The sequence below is a fragment of the Cyrtonyx montezumae genome, unplaced genomic scaffold, assembly GCF_038088225.1.
Source record: "Cyrtonyx montezumae isolate F1298 unplaced genomic scaffold, pur_monq_1.0 scaffold_23, whole genome shotgun sequence".
NCBI lineage: Eukaryota > Metazoa > Chordata > Aves > Galliformes > Odontophoridae > Cyrtonyx > Cyrtonyx montezumae.
In genome coordinates, this window is record NW_027071970.1 from 7704311 (window position 1) to 7729275 (window position 24965).

The window sequence follows — 24965 nt, forward strand, 5'->3', positions numbered from 1 at the left end:
GATTAAAGTACTTCTCACTGCACATCAGTTGGCCGCCCTAGCAGTCACCATGATTGTGCTCATTTCCAAAGCTTTGAATTAAGCAACGTGCCAGCATCAGATGAAAGGACACGAAGGAACAGTAGCAACCCATCATACATGGAATTACTGAGCACCACCTGAGAGATATTGCTGGGCCAGGGTCCCAACAATGAACAAATGCAGAAAACATCACTCTGAGGGAAAATCCCTGCAAAACATCAGGCAGCAATGCACATGATGAGAAATAACGAAGGAAAGTCCATACATGGGTTCTGGAAAAGGTCACTGAAGAAGGCCACTCCTCTGGAAGGCAGTCCAGCTTTCATCACAGTATTTCAAAGGCAGAACTGCCCAGCAAAACACGTGAGTTTTGTGTGGGTCCTTGAGATCAGTCTGTTGTGCTGTCTGTGTTTTTTAGTGATCGCATTAATCTAAAGTGAAGTGTTCTGCAAAAATATCATTTTTCTTCCCAAACAAACCTTGCACTTGCTCAAATTCCAGTGGCACATTAGCAGATGTCTTCTTTATTTCTTTATCAAAAATCTACAAGAAGAGGAGATATCGACAAAATTCAGTACAAGCTCTTCACCATGGCTGATACCAGCTCAATTTAACATCATGAAAGATAGCGCATGAAACCTTTTATATACAAGCTAGTCCTGCCACTACTGTTGCCAAATGCTCTGCCATTTCACAGACATTTTCCCCTTTTCCCTGGCTGTACGTAACCAAAAGTCTGCCTAGCCCTTCCACAGCAGCAAAGCTGATCAACAGGACTTGGCTACTGTATTCAGGAAGCAGTGCCCCTTCCTCCCGTTACAGTCACTCACAAAGGCAACACTACCTCAGAAGCTGAGAGCTCCAAGAGCCCTGATATGTCATCCTCTACTTCAGACAGTGACTGGTTGAGGATAGCAGCTGCCTGGGCCACATCTGGGTGATAATGGTTTTGTAGAGACTGCAAGATAAAAAGGAGAAGGTCTAATGAGTACAAGATAACTTGCATGCATCTGGCTTCCCACACACCGCTCGTGATCAGTGAACATCTAATTCTGACAAAAGCAGAAAGTTTGCTGAACTGTGTTACTACACAGCTTCAAGAAATACAGATTTTAGCCACGCTTCAAACATATTAAAGCACCCTTCCACCAGGTTCACATTTAGGCCAAGACAGATGGATTTCTTCACTGGCCACAGCTACCTACAGTGCAACCCTCAGTTCTGCCCTTTCCCAGCACCCCAATGCTGCATCTGAGCTCCTGCTCTTCAGGAACACCCACCTTTCTGCTTCAGCTCATTGCACAGAATCCCTGTAACACTGAAATGGAAACTGATAATCCTGCCACTACGGTTTCAGAGTCACTGGGATAATTTAACTGATTTCAGCCTTCATACACCACCCTACAAATGTTCCAGGTGAAAAGTGAACACTGCAATCTTCTCCAGCGTTTTAAAAACAATTTCTACAGGATGACCTATCTGTACCCAATTAATTCCCATCAGTGCTCAGCAAACTCTTCTCTCCCCTCCAGAGCAAATAAAAAGCCTCATACATTTGCCACAATCTATTCTGCTTCAGCTATTAACAGCCCACTTTTCAGCTGCATGGTCACATGTGCACTCACAAGACTCCTACTAATTAGCAGGCACTAGTTCTCATGTGTGTAAAATCCTTTGCCTCTCACACTAAGGATAGAAAAGGATGTGAGTAGCCAGAAATTCATCTCATTTGGAAGACGTGTCAGCATGTACATGGAAGTGATACTGCTGACTGCCAAGCAGGGGTGTAAGAAGGCTGAACCATATAGGGTGTGCCTTGTTAGATGACATACCTGAAGCTCCCAGAGTGAGCTCTCCAAAGCCCTGCTCTCAGATGGCTCCTCCTGCTCCATAATATATGGATCTTCTGACAAATCTAAGGATAGAGAGATACAGGGATAATGCCTCCTCTGAGGTGTCTGTAATGCCCAAGGGAACATGGGGACCCTGAGCAGTGCTGCAGCCAAAGCTGCAGTGTCCCAACACTGCATTCTGGATCCAGGAACAAGCTGACACCCTGCAGCATGACCCAGGCATCACTGTTTGCAGCACCACAGAAGATCATTACTTCTAAGAGCATAAAGAACTGGAACGGTCAGATTCAAGGGCATCTCAGGCAACTCTAAACTGCCACTACTGGCATTCAGCACCGGTCAGTTAAACCACAGACCCACCTGTACAAAAGCACTATGGATGGAAATAGAAGAGGCTCCCCCCCCCCTTCCCTCTTACCTTGTGGCCCATTCGGTCTGTGCATCAGCACTTTGCAGGCCGGGTGCCTCCGAAAGAGATTGCAGATGAAAGGAATGACCATGAGCAGAGCCTCGGGAGGAGCAGTGAGGGCCAGCCGGGACAGGCGCTTGATGAACGCTGCCACCAGGTACGCCGGCAAGTGGCTACGGGGAGGGAAAAAGAAATCAGCAAGTCAGAGTTCCCAGCAAGTAAACCAGCAGACTCACCAGCCCCAACTGCACGACGGGTGTTTCTTTTCTGTGAAAAGAAACCACACAGCAAAGTTCTGTGTGGAACAAAATTTTGGGGCATTTCCATTCAGTGGATGAGTAATCTCAAATCAGTTTGTGATTCAATCCAGACGCGTGGCACTACTCCAGACACTTGCTGTAGCCAAGCACAGCTCTTGTACGTGGTTGTTCACACTGCTGTCTTTATTCAGTCATTTTATAAACTTCTGAGTGCTTGGCCAGGCAACCTTAATTATATTTTCCTAATGTAGTTCTGTGGGTTTAATTAATACATGTGCCATGGTGTTAAATTTACATAATACTTCGAGGACGAGAGCGAGCAGTGCAGCTGGTAATGGGAACATAAAGCTGCTGTAATGTAAATGTGCAGAATAGTTCTCTTTTATGGTAGAAATGCAAATTTTTAGCAGCAATCAGCTCATGGAGGCACATTCTTCAGGTCAGCAGAGCTGCGATGAAAGATGACAATTTCCAGTCCCTCAGCCCCCAGCCCCAGGGCTCACTACACCTGCAGGGCCCAGCAAAGCCACCCCAAGGTGCACCATCTGCCACGTCTTGTTACTCTCTCTAAGGAACACTATGAATACAAAGGGGGTGATATTAAGTATCATGTGCTGAGCATTATTCTTGGTTTATTTTACAACATATGATGGCAACTATATGACCAGCTGCTCATCTAGTTTCTTCCCTGGGCATGATGAATGGACAGCATCGAGACAGTGTGTCAAATGCTTTATATTTCAGTATTACACAGTCTGCAAAAAGGTCATCAATTTATCAACAGATTTATGATACTGTGTCTATAGAAAAGCCTGCAAATGTTCCTTTTCCATATTCATAGAGACAGAAAAATCATCGCTTTCAGCCAAACTGGAATACAGATCAAAATACATCCATAATGATTTGCAGATCAAACTCAGATAATGAACTGCATTTTTACTCTCTGAAATTTGATGGATGTACGGTGCATCTTCAGAAACATCACATGAAGAATTACACAGCACTGCAACAGCACTCTTGGATTCAGTTTTCTCAATCAGAAAACAAGTCTAATTCAGCAGGACTACATTAAATCCAGACACGGGAGACTGTTCAAGAACAGACTCCAGCCAACAGAAAAGCAAGAGCAGAATGCATGAACCTATATCATAAAGGTTCTACTTACGACGACGACAGAAACAGATCAGCCAAATGGAAAAAGCGGGCTCGGTACTTCACGTGATACACAGAAGGGTCTAGAAGGCTGTACAGCTTTTTGTAGAAGTCAGGGTATTCCCTGTTGAAAAGGGAAAAAAAGACAACATCCTTTGCTGATTATTGATGTACAACAGGATTGCTCTGTGTCTAAAATGCTTCTGTGTGTTCATCATAAACCACCCCAGACCACTGCTGTGCCATGAGTGATGGTTCAGCTTTCTGTGGTTTGCCTCCACAGTCACCACTTGAAATCATCTCTGCTGACTGCAAATGGCACAGGATCCGAAGACTACAGCTCTGCTACACCATCAGATCAATGGACATTGATTTCCAAGAGCTGAGCAACCACAGTCTGGAGAAGAGGGTATTTAGGCTTAGCTGAAAGAAAGGTCAAACTATCCAAAGAGCTCAGCATCCCAACAGCTGAGCTGCTTGGGCAGAGCTTGGCTTCCTCACAGGGGAGTTTTAAAGCCTGAAGACATGCAGAATTCTTTTCAATTCTTTTTACATGAAGACAGAAATGCAAACACCCATGTCCCTTTAAACAATATGCTCTTTTTACTTACAGATTATGCTGATGAATCAGAATAAATAATCCATTTAAGGCTAGAAGACTAATTGCTCCACCTGTAAGAAAGCAAGCATCCATCAACACAACAGACAGATAAATAAAATGGTCAGCTACAACCTGTTTCTATCATTAAACCTTCCCAGAAGTAGCACAAAACCAACGCTATCTATAAACAGAGGTAGCATGACAGCTCTAAGGTGACACAAGCTCAGCCAAAACCTTCCTGAGGATCACAGGTTACTTGCACTGAGTAAGCTGTAATTGAGAAGAACAGACAGACACAAACATATGTTTGTGTAATTTCTCAAGAAAGCTACAGTGGGAAGGAAAAGGCCTCCTCAGTAAGGCCACTACCAAAGGAAAATTCATGTCCTGTTTGCGGATACAGCCCACGTATCAGCAAAGCTCTCTAAACTCTGTGCTGAAAAGAAATCATCCTAGTATTCAACTATTTCTGAATTCATGAATATAATCTTCCTAAAATACAAGGACCAACAAACACTGGCCAAGTAAAAAGATCTCACTTCTGGGGCTAACAGAATTCACCCTTGTCCCTTAGCATCATCCCACCCAAAGCTGTGGTGCTGCATTCAGCAGCCCTCCAAAGTCTTTGTACCACACTGCAGAGCCACTCTAAAGGCTAATGGCTGTTTTCACTCACCTACGCCATAGGCTGCTGTCAAGAAGTCTATCATGAGAGTGGGTTCGTTCATATAGGGCAGGATGGAGTCATGCAGAATAACAAGAACTTTCTTGTAAAGGCCACTGGGTAGCTGTGAAGGACAAAGCAATAGTCAAACAACCATCAAAGTGAGAACTCCAAGAGCAACCGCAACGTACAAGACCACACAACCGAAAGGGAATGTGCCAGGACAGAACAGAACAAATGGGAGAGCACACAGTGACATCTGACAGCTGAATTCATTCAAAGAAGTGGGTGCTCAGCTAAAAGCATCATCACAGTCAGAGGGAAAAGCAGTGGGAAAGTCACTAGCAAAAAGCATAGGAACATTCAGCTTGGAAACACAAGCTGTTATGCTGCAGGTAACTCCTCGTGGGCAGACTTGTTCAAGGTGAAGAAGAAGGCTGAGAGAAGAAGAAGCCCATACGTGAGGTAATGTTTCTTTGCCAGGAGAACAGTCCAGCAGAGATGGTGACTGGGCTGCTCTCATCTAATGGTGGAAGCACAGAAGAGTCCCACCAGGAGCTCTATGCCTCTAAGGATTAGCAACTGGAAAGCAATCCGCATCGGTGACCAAAGTACCACTCACCTGGTGCTTCAGGAAAGTGAGCCACATTCTTTCAAACGCCTGCTTGTGTGCCTTAGAACAGAATTGCAAGGAGTGAGATAAACACGCGGGTGGAGATCAAGTTATTTTCAGCAGCAAACTGAACTCTGGAGCACCAAATGAACAGTTACCTGCAGCTTTGACACCTTCCATTCCTCCCGGTTATCTAAGAAAAGCAAAAGGGAGATGGGACTGGAAATGCACATTTACCAAAAAGAAGACCCTTGTTTGATTTAGTTCCTTGAAATAAACCCAGTTATTACAATCACCCACATAAAACTGAAAGAATACAAGTCCACTTAGATAAAGGAGCTAACTTATTTGTAAGGAACTCTGCGTTATAGTAATCAAACTTTTCCCTCTCCCCCTAAGCACAACTGGACACACCAAAAGTGAATTACAGTTTCCTTCACCCCCGCAGCATAACGGAAAGCACTAAGAGAAAAGATGCTGAATTTAGCAGAGAATCATAGATCATAAACGTTCTCATGAGATGTTAAAGCTCCACGCTTGAGATTTCCCTCTTCCAAATGGGTTGGGACACATCAGAATCCCATTAAAAGCATTCCTTTACTCCAGCTCAGAAGCATCCCTACCCGCTATAGGTGCCTTGTATTGATGCAAAACTGTGACAAACCTGGCTGTGAAGTGAGCTATGCGGGTTCTGTAATACTGTTCAGAACTGCTATGCTCACAGAAGCACCATTTTTTTATGAGCAAACACCAACGAAGTCTTTACAACATAAAAATGAGAGACAAGACTTGTTTCTTAATACACAGTTAATCATGGGGAGCTTACTAACCTTGCTTCACCAGAAATTTGACCATGTCACGCTCTTTGCTTGGCATGTTAATAGGTGAAATGAGGGCAAATACGTTCTGCTGGTAGAATGGCAGAGGCCTCTAAAGAAACCAAACAAACAAAAAGCAGAGGATCAGGCACAAATGAGGTCCACCCATCCCAACAGCACAACTCATTACCTCTTTTGTCTTCTGCATCACTTGTCCAATGCTCTCAGTGACTGCCTTCATGACAAAGTACCGAACGTCGTCGTACTCCATGTATTCCTGGAAGCGAGAGATCAGCAGCGAAGCATCCTCATGTGTGGGAATTAAACCATTAACAATCACCTGGAAAAAGGTTGGTAAAGAAGAGCAAGTCAGCTTCTAGACAGCTCAGGGCAGCACCGTGTCCTGCCTGCCCCAAAGCCAGGCTCGTGAGCCACTGTGCTGGGTGCTTCTGGCCTCTGAAACAAGTCCCCTCCCATTGCAGGCAATGAAACTTGGAAGCGACCTTGCATGAGGCAGCTGCTCCCACACCACCGCCCCATCACGGGCAGCACACGAGCTTCAGTGCCACCTCATCCCTCTCCTCCATCCCCAGTCCTCTCCCGTGCACTGATCTCAGCAGTGAGCCACGTGGTGCCATGGCAGCTCGTGCTTCACCGCTCACCTTCAGCAGATCGCGAGGGAAAGCGATGCTCCACTTCCACTGCTCTGCCACCAAAGGACGCTCTGCCTCCAACTCCACGAACTTCATGAGGGTGCAGAGCGACGCTTCCTTTTAAAAACACGGCGCAGAATGAAGGCCCCGCAGTACCCCACCCCAATCCGGCCGCCCGAGCGGTAACCACCGCTCACCTTGACCTTGAAGGAGCCGTGGCCCAGCAGCTCGGATAAGCACTCCACGCAGTCGTTGTAGCGATGTCTCATCCATATTTTGTATTTCTCCTCGGCGCTGTAATTCCCTGCGGAGGTAACAGCGCGGCGCTGCCGCTCTCCCCCCGCGGCCGCGCGGTCCCCGCCCGACCCGGCCCGGCCCGGCCCTCCCCCGCCGCCCGCTCACCGCTCACCGCTCAGCGCGTCCTCCTGCGCGGGCAGGCCGCCGGCGAACAGCTCTCCCCGCCGCAGCAGCGCCGCGAACAGCCGGCGGCACGTGCGGGCGGCACACAGCGCGTCCTCCTCGTCCTCGGCCTGGGGAACAGCGGGGCCGTGAGCGCCGCCGGACGGACCGGAGCGGACCGGACCGCCCCGCCCCGCCGCGCACCGCCAGCAGCTCCAGGATCTCGAAGACGCGGTTGGCGTTGCCGCGGCCGCCCAGCACGGCCTCCAGGCTGGCGGCGAGAGCGGGCCGCGCCATGCTGCTGCAGCGGAGCTCCGCCCACAGCGGGGCCGGAACGGGGCGGGGGACGCACGGACTCGCAGCGCGGTATCGCTGCGGGCGCTTCGCGGCTGCGTCCGCGGAGCAAAAAGAAAAGGCTACGCTTGAATACACATCACACGGTGTTTACTGAGTTCATGCCTAAAATATCCATTAAAGTGAAATAATACGAGGGTGGGAGCACAGAGAGGGTGCTTCGGTCAACTGTACACACATCTACTACCGAACATTTTAAAAGACTTAGAAAAATGGAGAGTGACCCTTTGCTTCTTTTATTTTCTTTTCCTTTTTAATTACATATACTTACAGGTTTTCACATTTATTGGCTAAGCTTTTCAGGGAGCACTCCAAAGTGAGACCTTCCCCAGGTATCCACCTCACGCTACAGCAGCACACAGCTTTGTCTCACACACAGCTGTGTGACTGCCAGCAGCTGCAGTGGGGACACTGAGCACAGCCCACTGCAGTGTGCTCACACAGATGGATTTCACTGACCCATTTACTTCTGTGAAGCTGGATGTAACTTAAATCTAAGTAATGATTGCTGTACGTGCTTTGAATGAGCACAGAACACGGGCAGAACTTATGGGAGAGTTCGTGTTTAAATGCTGCAAAATCCTTCTGTTAAAAGTAGAAAAAAAAAGAGGTGGTTTGACTTCATCTGGGTGTCTGGAGTAGCTTCTCACTTGGCTTAGCAAACAAGAAACTGCATTTCCCTGGTACTGTGATTTAATCATGAGTTCAGCTTGGCTTAGTAGGTGCCTTTAATCTGACAGTAGGCGTTCTCATCTGGACTTTCGCTTGCTGATTCTGGGCTTCAGAAGTTGCTGGTGTCTGGGCTGGATTCTGCACTCCTGGAGCCTGGATCTGCGGAGATGCTGTGGTCACAACTTGCTGCTGTATCAGTTTCTGCTGGACAACCTGTGCAGTAGCCGTTGTTGCAGGAATCACCTGGACCTGCTGCTGGCCTGCTGTGCTCTGGGACAGGGTCACGGTTTGGGGCTGAGCCTGTACCTAGACAGCAGGATAACAAGGCAACACAGCATCCATTAGATTCCTGCTGTACAGAAGGTCTTTGCTCTCTAGGCTGACAAGCATCTTGGACAGAGCACTGGAAGCATGTGCCTTGAAAAACTATCCAAGAGCTCTGCAGGGAACAACTCATGTTGATGCTCCTGCTCTCTGCTGCCCACCCTGCCCTCGCAGCACTCACATCTGAGGTGGTGACCAGTCAGCTTACATCACCTCATCAGCATTTTGCAATAAACAGCCACAGGTTTTATTCCACACTAAAACACCGCACTTCAAACTGTGTCAGATTAAGAGCAGATTGGCTTAAGACTTCTGAGTAACAACTTCATCCTCCATCCAAAGTCAGGCATTCCTGCCAATCAACGGTCTCAAGTTATGCCTGCTGCTAATGATCTCAGAGACACTGTTCTAAGCAGCATTCAATAACTCTGCTGGGTAGTAAAGGGAAGGGAGAGTGACCCACTGTGCTCCACTTCCCTGCTCCACCTGTCACCATGCCACACTGAGCACACACACCACACCACTGTGACTTAAAGCACTTGGAACAGCTTTACTAAGTGCAAGAAAACAACTCGTAACTCCTGATCTGTCCCAGTTTCTGTATGACAAACTTGGATGGTATTCACTGGTTCAATTGTTCGAGTACACGTCACAAAAAGCCAATATTTAAGCATCCTTTCAGCTTTAGAAAATATCCGTTTGAAAAATCAGTCTCAGCTCTTCTGAGCAGTAATGAACAAAACTCTGCTGTGCCTACCACAGCTTTAGACTAAAGAACTCACAGCAGCCTGCCTTGGTTTTCACATGACCCATTCTGATGGAAGGGAAATTGCCACATCCTTCCAAAATTCTGCTTATTCCACACAAAGGGAAAAATGCATACATTTCCAATCATACGAGTCTTCAGTAGGATTGGGTTTCTAGTGCTGCATGCAGAACATACCTGTTGGGAAACTGAAACCATCTGTTGAATGTTGGCAACAGCAGCCTGCTGCTGGACCACTTGAGGGAGTTTTGCAACCTTCAGTGACATAGAAAAGAAAGACTGAGTCAAAATAAACTGCTAATAGCAGCAACACATCATCCCTATCAAAACTGCTACCAAGAAACCTTTCCCAAGCTGTGCTCACTGCAAGTTGGTGTCTTGGCCTTCTCAGTGATACTGCAGCTTTGTAAATAAAATTTAGAACAGCATATCAGAAGAGCATACTTAGCTCAGAGGGAAAGAGGAAAAGCAGTATTTTCAGCTTTAATAGAATTATTTCCTCTTAACTATAAGCAACACTGAAGGAAGCACAGGAATTCCAATAGACGACTTCATCTTTGATATAGCTTTGAAAGAGTAATGCTCCTAATTCCTCATCCCTTTCCTTTTCCATGGTTAGACTGATCTAGTTACAACAATTCATCTTACTATAAACTTAATTTAAACAAATATTTAACCACAATTAATAGGAGCAGGTGCTGAAGTGTTACAACACCTGTCATCTTTAGGGTTATCCAATCACAGCTGTCTCAGAAAGCATGGAATGGTGTTACCTGTACCTGAATCTGAGCCTGCACTTGCTGGGTTCCACCTGGCTTCTGGGTTTGGGAAATGGGTGTTGTTAAGAACTGTGTTTTAATGGCAGGCTGTGTAGTATAGGTTACTTTTTGTTGCTGCGACGTCTGCTGTTGGGTTTGGACTGTGACCTGTTGAGCATTGATCTAGAGAAGAGAAAAAAGCATCAGTGACTACAAAATATGTATTTCAAAGAACATGTAGGTAGCTGATGTGATTAATTACGTTCTATTACTGAAGCAAATCCTCTCAAATAAAAATAGCCAAAAGGAGGCTGAGAGAGAAAACTTCCATGCATTTGTCTGATGTCCTGAATCATTTAAAGGTTCTCTTACGTGCAGGTGTACTTCGTATGACACCACACTTCCACAGTACCACATGAGTGTAACCATGGTGGTGGTTCACTGACAGCCAAGCCCACGAGAAGGTGACATTTCTGGGAAAAGTGCATTTTTCACAGTTTACAGTGTGAAAATGAAAGTCTTTGGGAATTTTCCAGACTTGGTTACATTAGAAGTGGCTATGGAGAACCTTAAGCTCTGTTACTTAACAGAGAAGACAAAACCAACACACTTTCATTAAGTTTGAGGCACGAGAAATCACAAACATATTAACAGTCCTCTCTAGATATACTGAAGACCTACACATAGGAATATTAACTGAGCACCTGGGCGTGCCACCACAACCCAGAGTTAAAGCTTTACAACCACAGAAGCATCAGGAAACTCAGTGGAAGGGCAAACTGTGAGTACCTTTTGCTGCACAGTAGCTTGACCCTGTGCAACCTGAGGCTGGATAGCTTTCTGCTGCTGTGCTGCCTGATGATGCTTGAGTTTCAGAAGCTGCTGGACGTGCAGTGGCTGGGCAACTACAGTCTGACCTCCTGAAAATTATAAGCATAGTTACAACTGTGAGAGTTTTCACCTCACTGCTTTGCCCCAAGCAGCCTACAAAAAGAGATTGTGCTTTTACAGGCTTATACATCTGCATAGCTTTGAGCACTAACGATCTACTGATTTTAATAAGAGGTATGATGTCAACAGAGTTGCATGAGCAAGCTACGACTGTGTTCTAACAATTGCACTTCCTACAGGAAAACTTCTGTCTGCACTACAGGAGACAGTTACAACAGACAAGTTCTCCTGTCTCTGCCTTGTACCTGAAAAGATGCAATTACTACCATTCTATTTTCAAAACCATACCTGCTCGCCTACTCATACGCACAGATTTCTGGCTTAAAATGACACTAATCTCCAGATTACGTGGAGTAAGCATAATTCTCTTACCTCATTTTTGGAGTTCAGCCTCCATTGCATTAGTTTATTGAGGTGTAAGACCCACAGAAGACATTAACTGAGCACCCTACCTTTATGGAAGCGGAATTTAAAACTGCATTATGTTTTAACAAGTGTGTTGACATACCTGCTGCTTTCTGTGGCTGCCCAATAGCAACACTAATGCCTGCAACAGTAACAGGGAGGGTAGTGACTCCTGCAGATGACACAACAGCAGCTGGAACAGATACCACTGGAGGTTTTGCCAAAGCAACTTGTGCTGTCTGTGGAGTTTGGGCCTGGATCTGTCCTTGTGCTTGAAGCTGGGAAGCAGGAACACGAGTCTAAGCAGTAAGGAATGAAGATTATTGTACCAGCCAAAAAAAAAATATTTGCTTTTACATAACAGGTGATTAGTAAGTGACAATGGTAAATGTTTCCAAATATGACTTTTCCTTTACACTAATATGTACTTCAGAGATGGTGCCAGTCGGTAAGTGCAATTTAAGCTATTTGTGTTAGAAGCCTTTCATACAGCCTAAGTAACACAAAGAGCACTTCAGTACATGAATAACCAACATCCAGTTCATGTAAACCAGCAGTGAGATCAAGGCTTTCATGAGGTCAGAGCCAACTTACAAGACGAGCAACTTGCAGGTTTGTCACAGTAGTGCCTGTGAGAACTGCGCCAGGACGAGGTGCTGTAACAGCAGTGAGCTGCTGAGTTTGCTGTTGCTGCTGCACTTGTACTTGCGCCGCCTGCTGTTGTGCCCCTTGCTGTGTCTGCTGTGCTGCCTGCTGCTGAGGGAGCTGTAGCTTCTGCTTCTGCAACTTGATCAGCTGCTCCTGCAAAAATACAACACTTTCTTCATTTCCCATCTCTTACAGGGCAACAGGAAAAAGAACAGAAATGGATCTGCAGCTTTGAAGAAGCACTCTATGCCAAACTTTAGTTAAGATCAAAAAGCTAAGAAACAACTCCTTTACGCAGCAGGTTGCCAGTGGGTAAGCAACACTAAGTGCTTCACAAGCTGACCCGCGGCGGTAGTGGTACTGCCTGAAATGGCTCCCCTGCCTCCACGAAACTTTCATAGAATCTACTTTCAGAAAGACATGCATTTCATTCTATCCCAAGAAAATAGTGTGCAACACAGTGCCAGTGATGCTTACAGTAACAATGAGAGTAGCATGCCACGTTTCTTTGGAAATGTTTCCTCACCTGTGACAGTTTCCCAACAGTTTTTATTTGAGCTGGAGACTGGGCTTGTGCCTGAGCCTGAATCTGAGGGACCTGTACCTGAGCAGCCTGCTGCTGCTGCTGCCTCAGAAGCTGGAAGTGAGCAGGAGTGATTGTTTTGCCAGAGAGCTGGACTGTTGGTGTTGCTGTGAAAAAGAAAAATAAACGCTCTGAGGACTCGCAACATTGAATTTAATTCTTTGATTTCACCTGAGAAACAAAGTGGTTAAAGACTGTTCTGCTACAATACAATTTGTAGACTAACTATAGATAACCTATTAGCATAAATGACAAAAAATAATGAAGTATATACTCCTTTCTTCATAATATTTTATAGTTTTGACACAATTAAAACTGCTTGACTGCAGTCTTTTTAATTGTAGCCTCTAAGGGCTAAGCAATTCTGTACTGCAACGCTTTATCCAGAAATATTCACTGATAAAAGAAGGTAATCTGAGCACCAACAGTCAGGAAGTTAAAACCCATATTGTTGTTTAATTGTGCTGCCTACAATGCCCAACCTTCAATATGATGGGGCTACAGCGGTCAAGCAAACTTCAGGAACTGTGCAGGAACCCTAAGTAGCAATCCCTAAACATGCAATTATTACCTGGCGTAACTTGAGTCACCAGTGACCTCGTCTGGGTCTGCACGGGTGTCAGGTTTGTCGTCACCACTGCTGACGCTGTCACTGATGTCACTGCACGAACCCCCTGCGTGGATGCTATGGTCACCAGCTCTGTGGAGGCCGCAGGCGCTGCCGCTCGCTGCTGCTGCGTGTGCACCACTTGTGCAGCTGCAGTGCCTCCCGAAGTCTGAGTGAGAGGAACACAGTCACAGTCAGCGCTCTGCACAGACTTCATGTCTTGTATAAAGCTATGAACTTTCCGGGTACACATCATACAGCTTTACAGCCTTAGTTAAGCACTGCCACTTAGGTTCTCTATTCTGATAACCTCTCCCAGTTCATTCTGGTATTTTGCTAAGGGAAAGGAGTTGATACACAATCACAAAGCACATGTGAAGTTAAAAAGGGGTGGAACTTCTGATAACTAATGCAGGAAACAGATACACCAACACAGTGTGCAAGCAAAATCAATCCAGAGATATAACTAGTGTGTAATACACTCACAGTCAGTGTTCCAGGTATTACAGGTGAAGCCAGACGTTTATTGATGGGCTGAAAGGTGGCAGCAGGGACTCCAGCAACAGTATTCACTATGACATTCCCACTCACCGTAGCTGAAAGCAAATCAAGATTAAAAAATGGCATTGTAAAAAAAGAATGAAAATCTTATGTCCTATCATCTTCAATTATAGTGTCTTCTTACCAGTCTGTATACTTGTCCCCGTAACTGCTGGTTTGATTGTGCCTGCCTATTGAGAAGACAATTGAGGTAATAATTCAGAAAACAATAAAACAAAACTGAAGATAGATCTTATACTACTATGCTGTTTAACACAGTGTTGTATTTTAGCAATGACAACTCAAGAAAAATACTTTGATATGCAGAGATAATTCTAAAATTTGCTTTCATTTTGCTTACCAACAGTAACTTCTGCATACATTAGAATTCTGCCACATTTATGAGCAATTGGATACCAGTCAGGTGTTGGGTAAGTACAGGACTCTTTACAACCTTGTTAGCAGAAGAAGGGAGCAATGTTCTACTCTGGCACACTGCAGGTAACTTCTCACACTTTAACATGGCTCAGTACTAGGAGATACACAGCAATACCTGTGGGTCAGAGCCCTTTCTCTGTTCAGAAGGCCCTTCAGCGAGCATTAAAATCTCTACTGCCTAAGCATGTTAGTAAATAAATTGGACTGGCTCTAAAACACAAGAGCCTTGAACCTGTGATCAGATCCACTAATACAGACTCTACATTTAAAGCAGCCATGAAAGCTTTACAAAAATACAGCTACTTGTAGGTTCTGAAGATTCCACTTTCCCAGCAAAGATTAACTTACTCAAAGCTCTCTTTTCTAAGCTACTTCAACAGAGTAGCTGGTACAGATACAGTCTCTTTTCTGAGTTCTTTGGATAAACACTGTGTAAATGTTAAATTAAATACAAAACTGAAAAGTCAAGGTATCTGTACAAAGGATATAGTGTTCTGAGGTGGAAAATGTTAATACATTATTGCAATAACAGGTGTCAGCGTGAGCTCTAATCAGTGATTAAAAAAAAGAAGGTGTCCAGCACACTCAGAGGAGAGAAAGAAGAAAAAGGAAGTAGCCTTTATTTCACTATCCTGACCTAAAATTCTTACTTTCCAAAGCAGGTAAGAACACGTAGATGTGGTACACAGAATAGAAGAACTGAAGTTACTACATCAGAGACACCAAGTCCTCCCTTTCTTACCAATACTGCTGTGTTGGCCACAGTAGTTACTGCAGTCTGCACTACTGCCTGTGGCTGCTGAACTACCTGTGCCTGAGCCTGTGGCTGGGCCTGTGCTTGCTGGACAGCTGGCTGCTGAGCTTGCTGCTGGCCGGCTTGCTGCTGTTGAGCCTGTGGGCCTGTCTGTTGCTGAGCCCTCTGCTGTTCAGCCAAAGCCTAGGAAATCAAAGCATCAGCTACACAGTTGTCAAACCAGTCCACAGATCAATCAGGATATATTTAAAACAAAAAACTTTTAAGCACGCGTGCAGATACAGCATACAAATCTGACTTCCTTGTAATGCAATAACTAGTTACGGAACTAACTAGTTTCAGACTACAAGCTGCAGTCCAAAGGTTATACAGCTTAGAGCATAACACAAGCAGTTTGCCATCTATGAGCAAGAACAAGCATTTCCTTCTGAATAGTTTAAGAAAGGAAGAAACAGATTAATCAAGAATAAAACAAGATATTTAAATTTTTACCAGATTTTAGATGTTTTGTTTTTAAAACATGTTTTGCAAAATGCTGCTTGTGAACAGGAGCGATCAGTGGCACATACAAGATCCACTTTGGATCTTGTGTAAATGCTACCAAATGAACAACTTGCTGCAACTAATGTGCCAGAGGACAGATTTTCCTCACGCTTCCTCTGTTGTCTATATCCTTTACTACTGCAGTCATACATGTGATGGAAATACATGAGATGGAAACTGTACCTTTTTCTCTTTTGCAATGCGTTCTGCTCGCAGAGATGCAACTTGGATTGGAGGCAGTGGCTTGTCATAGTTGATTCCACTAGAAACAGAGACAAGATAGAGCATGCAATAGTTAAACAACTGATTTTATTTTTATTTTTTATTTTAGTAAATAAAGAAGCACTATTAAGATAGAGAGTGCCCACCTTTCTGCAAGAACAGATGCATGCTTTGGATTCTTCTGGAAAGGATTCATGCCAAGTCTGAAAACGAGCAAAATTTTGTTACTGAAGACAGAAAAAAAACATACCAACTTTAAAAGACACATTTTAGCAGATGACACTGTGGTTTTGGTGAAGTTTTTGTGATACTGCCATCAGCATTGGAGCCTGCATAAAGACAGACATCTTAGGAGATGGAGAGCAAATGATGAACAGAAAAGTTACTGCAGAAGCCTTTGAACAATAAATAAATAAACAAATAAATAAATGCACAGACATCAAAATGTTTGTAACACAAGTAAATGGGAGGTGTTGCTTGTAAAGGAAATTAGAACAAAAACAAACAAAGTTCTTAATCGTGTATGTGAACAAATTCACGCAGCAAATAAAAGCTAACCCAACCACACAAAAAGTGAAGACATTTCAGTAACAGGCTAAAACACAAGGAAGGAGGTCAAGAACACAGAGACAGAACAACAGTTGGAAACAGATGAAAAAATTGCTGGGAGAGCAATTCAAAACAAAAGTATCCAGGAAATGTGTGGTGAAAGGAAGGTTGGAAGATCCCAGTTAAACTCACAGAGGTTTGATAGGTGGACTTCTTTTCCCAGCAATCATCTTCATCATCTCAAAATGGTTAGTATAAAGCTGTGTGTGGGTGGCACCTTCATCTTGAGCATAGATCTGATTCGTACGAAGTGGGCGACTGTTTTTAGTCTAAAAAATGAAAAGAAACAGATATTTAATGGTGAACACACCCACACAGCATTTTGTCTATGTATAAACACATGGTGCGCTTGTAGATATTTACAAATGAACTCCAACATATCTATCACAGACTGATTTCTGCCTCAAGTCATTGATAACTTACTGTCACACAAAATTCTATGGGAAATGTATAGAGAAAGAGCAAAACAAGGAGCAGTTCTCACGGTCACACTGGCATCAGCGCTTGGGGACATATGAAATGGCAAACTCGAATTTGACAAAGAATCTCTGCTTTAAGTTTAGGTTTTGCAAGTTTAATTCAGTACTCAAACCAAGAGCCCATTAGTTTACAGTTATGCATAGCGCACACGTCATTGAGTAACACCATCACTGCACTGCTCTCCCAACAAAGCTACATTAACATCCAGCACAGCATGCCATCCTAATTCTTGGCTCCTCCTAAGCAGAAGTTGCCAGCCAGGGACAAACCTGCTCAATGGGTGGAGAATGGGGCTCCAGTCAGCAGTTCTAAGTTCTCTACCTAGCTCTGTCACTACACTGCAGAATGGTTTGGGAGGCGTTGTTTACGATCATGGATTTTATTTCTGTTTCTGTAGAGTATTACAATCCTTGCTTACAAAGAGGTGCTTCAAGCATTAAACTCCCTATGTCTGTGATCCACTCAGAGCCTACGTATGAAGTACATCCTCACACATCTTAAGTACCATAACAATGATCAGGATAAGTTACATGGTGGTTGTCAGGTGAAAAATGCCTACTACAGTTAAAGTGAAATGAAAGATTTCTTGCATGATGTAAAATTAATCTAGCAAATCCAAAAGCTGAAGTCTGGTGTCAATCCACTGTATCAACAAAGAAAGGAAAAATAAATTTGGAATTTTAATTGATGTTTGAGAACTCAAGTAACACTGAACATGGATCTCATATGAAGTATCTGCCCACCTCCATTGTTGCTAAATACCACAGTGTCTAGATTTGATTTTGAAAGAATACCAATGCACACCTTATAAATACTTTTTGTCTTCTTTTTAGGATTAGCTTCGTACATTAGCTGTAAAATAAGAAGGAAAGTTAGATGATCTTTTGTGGAAGACTTTGTTCAGGTGCTTTTTCTTTTCAAAGAAATCATATAAAATAAGTGGAAATCCTGATGAGAATAATTTTATAAACTTTTAACGTTATTTATTTACACTGTTGAAGCATTTAACAAAAAAAAAAAGCGTTTATAGAGATAAGGAAAAAATACTCTACAAACTTAACGTAATGAAGACGCATCACTTTAAGTCAACTCACCTTTCCTTCTTCCCTTGGGATAATGACATTTTCGTATCTGTTTCGGCACTGTTTTGGTGAGCGATAGACTCTGCTGCATGAGTTAACAACATCACTAACAAGGTCCCAGTTGGGAGTGTGCGCTGGCGATACAACTGCGAGGTTTAAAGGAAGCTCCAACAGCTGCTTCACTGCCTACAACACAAAGGTACAAAAGCTTCAGATCACCAATCAGTCCAATCCTCCAAACCCACCTTCATCTGCATGCATCCACACACTGTTGTAAGAGAGCTACAGGTAGTTCAGATCTCAGTATATGGGTTCGCCTATGTTCACAGAGAATCAATATGCATTCTATGCAGATAGGTGTGCGAAAACACATAGGGATGGGTACAAGATGGACAGGGAGCTGCCATTCAAGTACTACTCCCTTCTCAAAGATGAGAAAACTTTAGCTGCACTATCCAATGTGCAGACTTATATGGGCCATTACAGTAAGTGGTCTCTGCAACTAAAATAGGACTTCTTCATCCTCCATCTTTAATTTACCCTTAGAAAAACACAAACTATACGCAGTCTGCTCTGAGTTAGGCTAACACAGTACCAAACTGATCATCGGGAACTTGAAGTAACCTTGCAGACAAAGTCTTGAAAGAGCTATTTAAGAAATAGAGGGAAAACGTAATACAGAACACCAAGGAGTCAAACACTGCCTGACCTGCAGAAGTGCCCAGTCCTCACTGATCAACCACTCGGGATTATCCTGTCCAGTCTCAGCAGCTGGTTTCACAAGAGTCGGCAAAGGCTTTGCAAACTGTGTCTGTTGTTTCAGTAAGATGTTTTTCTTCTGCTCCTTGCCCTCTCGACGCATTTTCAACATTCCTGGAGTTGCTCGATCAAAAAGTGAACGAGGAGGAATAACTGTCTCTCCGTGACGTTGCTTCTTCTTCCTACCTGCAGCTAAGACAAGATCAATAAATACAATTACTTGTTAATAGATACCTGTTTGTTTTGTATAGCTGCAAAATGCACCTGAACTTATACAGAATATTCCATACAACCTCTTAAAAGCACTCTGTCAGCAACTAGATTTAGTGTAGCCAGAGCCTTTATAAAGACCAGCCTAACTCACACAGCAGAATGCCTCCTTCCTAGAATCAAGCTTCCGAAAGTAAAATAACCACATATGCCTAAACCAAAAGACACGCTGTCTAAACTAGAGCTTGCAGTGACTGAAGACCACAGCGAGACAAGGTTTTTCATCTCACATCTGCACACTTAGACCTTTATGAAGAGGAAGTAACAGTAACTTCTAGCAACAAAATTTCCAGCAGTTTTGACATTTACCAGAAGGATCTGTTTTGTGCCGTTTGCGTTCCTTCCTGACATACACTGGAGGCAATTTTGATTCTGGAATCGGGGAGGTATCATACATCAGGCACATCACAGAATCAATGTAGATATCGTTGTCATCTTGAGGTGGAGTGGGGGGAGTCCAAAGCTGCACAGAACAAAAACTTTTTCATTACTGCCATATTAACAAAGAACTGATTTGTCTGTTTCAAAAATAAAAAACCTATTTGGGCTGCCGGGTATTACTTATACTTACTGGCATTATTTCAGTTTGTCCATCTGGACCTTCATAGACATATTCCTACATAGCAAAAAAATAATGCAATCAAATGACATGACTGATCCCCGAAGGAAAACATTCTCAGAATTGTTAAGAAATACATAGTTAAGGAATACAGTAACCAGGAATTACTTTGTTGTATGCATCCTCCCGAGTGTAGGTGAGGAGCTCCTCTTCATCCTCCCAGAGCATTTTTTGCTCTTTTTCCTTTAACTCCCTCAGATGTTGGACTTCCCACGCTTTCTTTGCTGTTTTCAGCTCCACCTAGGGGAAAGTCAGACTCCTTACAGCCCTCATGCAGTAGCAGACACTGGATGAGAAGTTATGATTCGTGGGTTTTATGGATAAATTCTTTAAGCTGCAACATTTTCAGGCATGAAAATTTTGAAACCATTTCTTTAAGGACAATTTGACAACCATTTAAAGGAGACTTTTTGGTCTCTGTTGCAGGTATTTAAAAGTACTGAAATAATGAAAATCCTGGTTAAATACTCAAGACAATCAGAAGAAGATCCTTTATCCAAATAAGCAGCCTCACTAAAGCTAACAACGATTTTCCCTGCTGCCAATGGAGTACAACAAATATTTGCTGAACTGTGCTGAAGAATACCATTCCCATTTTAGAAATAAGAAATTGAGAACTGATACCTCATAGGTTCATTGGTACATTAGGTTGGAAAGGACAACTACAAGATCATCTAGCCCAACCATCCTCCTAACACCATCCCTACCCACTAAACTACTAAATCAAACCAAAAGAATTACATGTTTCTTGTAAAGCATCCTGGTGTTTGAAAGTAGAGCAGAGGTTCCTTACAATAAGTTGCACATCACTGGATAAACTTTCACTTCACACTGGAAGTATTAACCCTCCTTGTACACATCATGGAAGAACCAGGTGGAATAGAAATGTTTATTATTTTACCTCATTCAATCGGGGTTCATTCTCATCAACTGAAACATGGAAGAGCTCTAAATAATTCAAAGCATACTTCTCAATTGGAGTCAGCTGAGAGAACACATTAAAGAAAAATGTATTAGTACTGAAAATAATAAAAGAAATGTAAAGGAGAGTGTATCAAAGCTCTTCTTTAAACCAATCTCTTTTCTGATGGCATAACAGCTTAAGTCAGTGAGACTTCCTTATTCATTTAACAAAGTATCAAACCAGTTGAAAACAAAGTTATTTCAATTTCTTTGCAGTTTTGCCTTAAAACATCTGAACTAAGCATTACTTTATATACTATATACATAAAAAGTCACGGTACCTGATCCACAACAGCAACCAACTCCTGCAGCGGTGAGGGTTCCTCATTATATTTTGATTCACAGAGCTCTGAGACTAAAGGTTCAATGCTTAACTCAGGTCTTGTTTCCTGTATGTGATCATCTGGATCCTCATCCTCTTGTTCAATACTGTTGAGTGCCTTTCAGAAAGATGTTTTAAAAATAATTAAAACTTCAAAAATATGGAAAGAAACCCCCATAAGAATTCCACTGTAGTCCAACATATTTCTGCAATAAATTGCTATAAATAAATCAAGCAAGAGAAACAGTTCCATGCAAGTTTACAACTGAACAATGCCTCCAAAGGGACACAGTTATGAGGAAAATTACTTGCCAAAACAACAGAAAACCAACTGGCAGAATTTACCTCCACTCCCCAGAAAGATAAGGTACTCACTAAATACTAATGTCCTACAGCTGTATTTTTAATTTATATGTTAATAATTACCTCTATGAATGGTCTTGCAACTTTAGGTGAAATGGTTTCTGCTGGAGATGGCTCTTGAGAAAGTACTACAAACTCTTCTGCTTTCACTCGAAATCCAGAATCCTCCATAGGAGAATGAACCTCAAACAACTCCTGAATCGTTTGCTTGGTAATTCAGAAGGAAAAATAAGCACATTCAGCTTTCAGAACCATTCTAGTTTTTTTATATTACTTTGAGTAAACTTAGTACACAGTGTATATAAGGCACTGGAACCTATCTATTACTTCTGGAACATTGTCCATTTCTTCTTCTGCATCTTCTGTAATTCTCTCTTGTAGGACTACACAGCAGAACAAAGTGTTACCAGGCAATTTACAAGTCAGTCAGAAACACAAACCATAACATTTCAACACCACAATATCAGGAGTGTCAGAAGGCGATGGTGAAGTCACCACCCTCTGCACCTTCAGAGCAGTTTATCTCACCAAATACTTCAACTTCATTTTTTTTTTTGGCTTTTTAAAAAAGCTGTTGAACAAAACACAGAAGTTTGTAGCAGGGTGCAAGAAACCAGAAAATGCTAAGACATATCAGTGATGCCTTACAAGTAAGGGAACAAGAGCAGGCAATGCCACGTTTTCTCAAATATTAACACCTGAGTTCAAGTAATCAATATGTAACACGTTTACCAGTCCAAACACATTTATAGTAGTGTTGTTCCAAATCCAACAAGAAGAGTCTGAACACTGTAATACTGGTGTTCGAACATATTTTAATATCAACTTACTTGTGTCAAAAAGGCCATTGAATAGTCATTTCCCTGAGCAGCTACTTCTCTGATCAAATCCTTTGTGCCATTTTTCAAAAGCTTCTCTTCTACAGAATTACCGCTGACAAGTCTAAAAGTGGGAAATAAAAGAACCAAAATTTGTTAAGTTACTTCCAAAATAGCTTTCAAAAGCAAAGAGAGGAACTGCCATTGGAGAATAACACTGTACTTTTAAAATGTAGTGGTGCTGATGTGTTTGAACAAAACAGATACTACCTGCTCTGCTTTAAAGCTTTCTTTTAACAACCAGTGTTAGGGAAAACAAAGAAACAAAAAAGAACTGTAATGTAAGGTACAACATCCAAAAAATTTGTACATGATTCATACAGTCAGATGTGGTGTTAAGACAGACTATGTTACCATCTGGAAAAGTGGTGAGGGGGTATTAAAATGAGATGGTTTTCAGCACTGTTTCCACTTTATTTCAGATTATGTAGCGTTACCTGCAAAAACCTTGCATTAAACATGTTAAAGAAATGTCGTTCAACTGCACCGCCATTAATCACCTGTATATATGGATATCTTTACATCTCCCAATTCTGTCACACCATTCCTGTGCCTTTGCATCCATCACTGGATTTAGATCATTGTCATAGAACACAACAGTGTCTGCCTCAACAAGGCTGACACCAGTGGAACGGCTGTGAGAAGAAAGGATGGCACAGAAAATGCGCTTGTCTCTGTTGAAACTTTTCATCAGCTCCTACATAGAAGGAATAAAAGCAAGTCACACACCAAAAGAAAATGCCAAACCAAACTCACTGTAGCTTAAATATAGAAAAAAGTCAATGTTTCAAAGTAGAAAGTGCAAATTTCTTTCCACTGCTGTAGCACACGACGCAGTACCAGCAGACAGCTGCCAGCTCACACTTACCTGACGTTGTTCGTGGTTAGCATATTCATCAATCCTCACAAACGTGAGGAAATGGAAATTTAGGAACAATTCCAATATATCCAACATTAGAATCATCTGTGATAAAATCAGCACGCGGCGCCCTTCAGATTTCAACTTCTGAAGCAACAAAGCAAGAGCTTCTAGCTTTCCTATATTTAAAAGAAAACAGAAACGCTTTTATTTAGACTTACCATTACTGCAGAACAGGAAATTATCCAAGTATTACCACTCAGTGTCCACCTTTACCTGAGTCATACTGCACCAGGCGGAGGTCAGGGAACTGTAGCAATTGCGGAGTTGTAATCCGTTGCAGCTGATGTAAGTGTGGAGCTGCCTTCTGCTTAAGACTGTGTTTGAGGACTTTCAGTCTGTGACTGTACGAAGGAGGGGGGTTTGCTACGTACAAGCATGGGGGAGCAGCAACTGCAGCTGGCAATACAAAAAGAGCCCTGTGGAAAGCATTTTAAAGAGTGAATAACAGGTTGTGAAGCTACACACAAAAAGATGCGGCAATGATTTCCAGCCTTTCCACAACAGCCTTCCAATTTTACTCTATAGTACACATTTTGTTGAACCGATCTAGTTAGTGCTGCAAAATATTCTCTTCTCCCTCCCCTAATCTTGGTTTTGTTTTGTCTGTTTTGATAATAGATTTCATTTCAGCGTTTGTTTTGTGACTATTGTATCCAGTGACAAGCTCAAACAAGAAACATCCATAACACCACACTTAACTAAAAGCAATGCAAAAAAAGCTGAGTACTTCTAACCCCATTTTGTGCTTCTGAAAACCCATCGTTATTTGCTCCGTACACAACCCACTAAGTGCCAGTTTTAGCTGAACTAGCTTCTGCCTGCATCTCTGTGCCTTAACTCATGTTGGATGGCTGAGGGCAACAAGTCAAAACTAAATGCAAAGAATGAGAACGTAAGCTGACATATGGTCAGCTGAATTTGAGTTTAAAATCAGGAATGAGGTAGCGAACGCTTTTGTTATCACGATCCTAAAATAAACAAAAGGGATGGCTGCGTGCATCCTACAAACCACTTACTCCTAGATCAATCAATCTAAACCAAACAAGCTTATGAACAGAAATAAGGCTTCAGAGCTTCTCTGAAAAGGTCAGATCAAGAAATACCCACACATAGTCAAGACCTACAATGGCAGTCACACATTACCTGTCAACAACATCCTTCAGAGATTCTTGCTCCTGAACCAAAGTCTGGATCATTTCGCGCAATGGATCACTTGGGCCTCCAGAGGCACTTGAAAGACAGCAGTTGACAAAGCCAGCCCACCTCCAGCTGCTGTCCTCACAGGAAGACACCTGAGATGGCCTTTTGTCACCAGTCAGCAAACAGATACTCAGCAAGTCACTGCCATACATCGGAGCCCTCGAACAACGGCGCTCGTTGCCAGAAAATATTCTGTCCAGACGCTCCTTCAGAAGTCGGTTCTTCTCTTCGTATGTTTCCTTTGCCAAGAAAGGTTGAAAAAAAATATTTGCTGCTTATAATTACTTTGAAATCTGAGCTTCTTCAGAACAAAGCTATCAGGATCCATCTTGTGTTTCTTATCCTGCTATCACAGTCAGTTCTAACTACTTGAATCAATTACAAAAAGTGTAAACTTCAGATAAAAACTGAAGACCGCACTTGAATTCAACTACTATTAATAAGTAATCCCATTTCAGATCAGCGTCGTGCTTTTATTGAAGTACATTCT

General features: G+C 42.9%; 2 protein-coding genes across 16 annotated transcripts in view; both read right to left on the bottom strand.

Moving 5' to 3' along the window:
- Nucleotides 1–381: 381 nt before the first annotated feature.
- NOC4L (nucleolar complex associated 4 homolog) lies at nucleotides 382–7756 on the bottom strand. Its single transcript, XM_065739081.1, has 15 exons — nucleotides 7648–7756; nucleotides 7454–7574; nucleotides 7242–7348; nucleotides 7054–7161; nucleotides 6582–6731; nucleotides 6404–6503; nucleotides 5732–5766; nucleotides 5583–5633; nucleotides 4973–5084; nucleotides 4307–4367; nucleotides 3709–3819; nucleotides 2293–2456; nucleotides 1854–1936; nucleotides 866–979; nucleotides 382–564 (listed from the first exon to the last, which is right to left on the bottom strand). The coding sequence occupies exons 1-15, from the start codon at nucleotides 7738–7740 to the stop codon at nucleotides 448–450; spliced, it is 1527 nt and encodes a 508-aa protein (XP_065595153.1). The 5' UTR covers nucleotides 7741–7756; the 3' UTR covers nucleotides 382–447.
- Nucleotides 7757–8339: 583 nt separating this feature from the next.
- EP400 (E1A binding protein p400) overlaps nucleotides 8340–24965 on the bottom strand; it is a 42473-nt gene continuing 25847 nt past the window's right edge. For 4 of the 15 annotated variants that reach the window (XM_065739090.1, XM_065739092.1, XM_065739085.1 and 1 more), the window contains 28 exons: nucleotides 24419–24714; nucleotides 23489–23691; nucleotides 23222–23391; nucleotides 22854–23050; nucleotides 22306–22417; nucleotides 21539–21682; nucleotides 21072–21230; nucleotides 20729–20812; nucleotides 19936–20067; nucleotides 19780–19824; nucleotides 19518–19671; nucleotides 18889–19130; nucleotides 18192–18365; nucleotides 17902–17949; nucleotides 16750–16886; nucleotides 16155–16211; nucleotides 15970–16048; nucleotides 15232–15426; nucleotides 14197–14242; nucleotides 13998–14107; nucleotides 13476–13680; nucleotides 12848–13011; nucleotides 12268–12474; nucleotides 11777–11972; nucleotides 11107–11237; nucleotides 10333–10500; nucleotides 9737–9814; nucleotides 8340–8775 (listed from right to left, as the gene is read on the bottom strand). In XM_065739090.1, coding sequence (XP_065595162.1) covers nucleotides 8503–8775; nucleotides 9737–9814; nucleotides 10333–10500; nucleotides 11107–11237; nucleotides 11777–11972; nucleotides 12268–12474; nucleotides 12848–13011; nucleotides 13476–13680; nucleotides 13998–14107; nucleotides 14197–14242; nucleotides 15232–15426; nucleotides 15970–16048; nucleotides 16155–16211; nucleotides 16750–16886; nucleotides 17902–17949; nucleotides 18192–18365; nucleotides 18889–19130; nucleotides 19518–19671; nucleotides 19780–19824; nucleotides 19936–20067; nucleotides 20729–20812; nucleotides 21072–21230; nucleotides 21539–21682; nucleotides 22306–22417; nucleotides 22854–23050; nucleotides 23222–23391; nucleotides 23489–23691; nucleotides 24419–24714 — 4206 coding nt within the window. In that variant the 3' untranslated portion in view covers nucleotides 8340–8502. The remainder of the gene's footprint in view (nucleotides 8776–9736; nucleotides 9815–10332; nucleotides 10501–11106; nucleotides 11238–11776; nucleotides 11973–12267; nucleotides 12475–12847; nucleotides 13012–13475; nucleotides 13681–13997; nucleotides 14108–14196; nucleotides 14243–15231; nucleotides 15427–15969; nucleotides 16049–16154; nucleotides 16212–16749; nucleotides 16887–17901; nucleotides 17950–18191; nucleotides 18366–18888; nucleotides 19131–19517; nucleotides 19672–19779; nucleotides 19825–19935; nucleotides 20068–20728; nucleotides 20813–21071; nucleotides 21231–21538; nucleotides 21683–22305; nucleotides 22418–22853; nucleotides 23051–23221; nucleotides 23392–23488; nucleotides 23692–24418; nucleotides 24715–24965) is intronic. The other 11 variants (XM_065739097.1, XM_065739094.1, XM_065739096.1 and 8 more) reach the window with 8 other exon arrangements.

Excerpts from the sequence above, each read along its gene's own strand:
- NOC4L (XM_065739081.1), bottom strand. The coding sequence starts at position 7,740 with ATGGCGCGGCCCGCTCTCGCCGCCAGCCTGGAGGCCGTGCTGGGCGGC. Across the intron at positions 7,349-7,453 it reads GCAGGAGGACGCGCTGAGCG|GGAATTACAGCGCCGAGGAG; the intron begins GTGAGCGGTGAG and ends TTACCTCCGCAG. Across the intron at positions 980-1,853 it reads GCTCACTCTGGGAGCTTCAG|TCTCTACAAAACCATTATCA; the intron begins GTATGTCATCTA and ends TTTATCTTGCAG.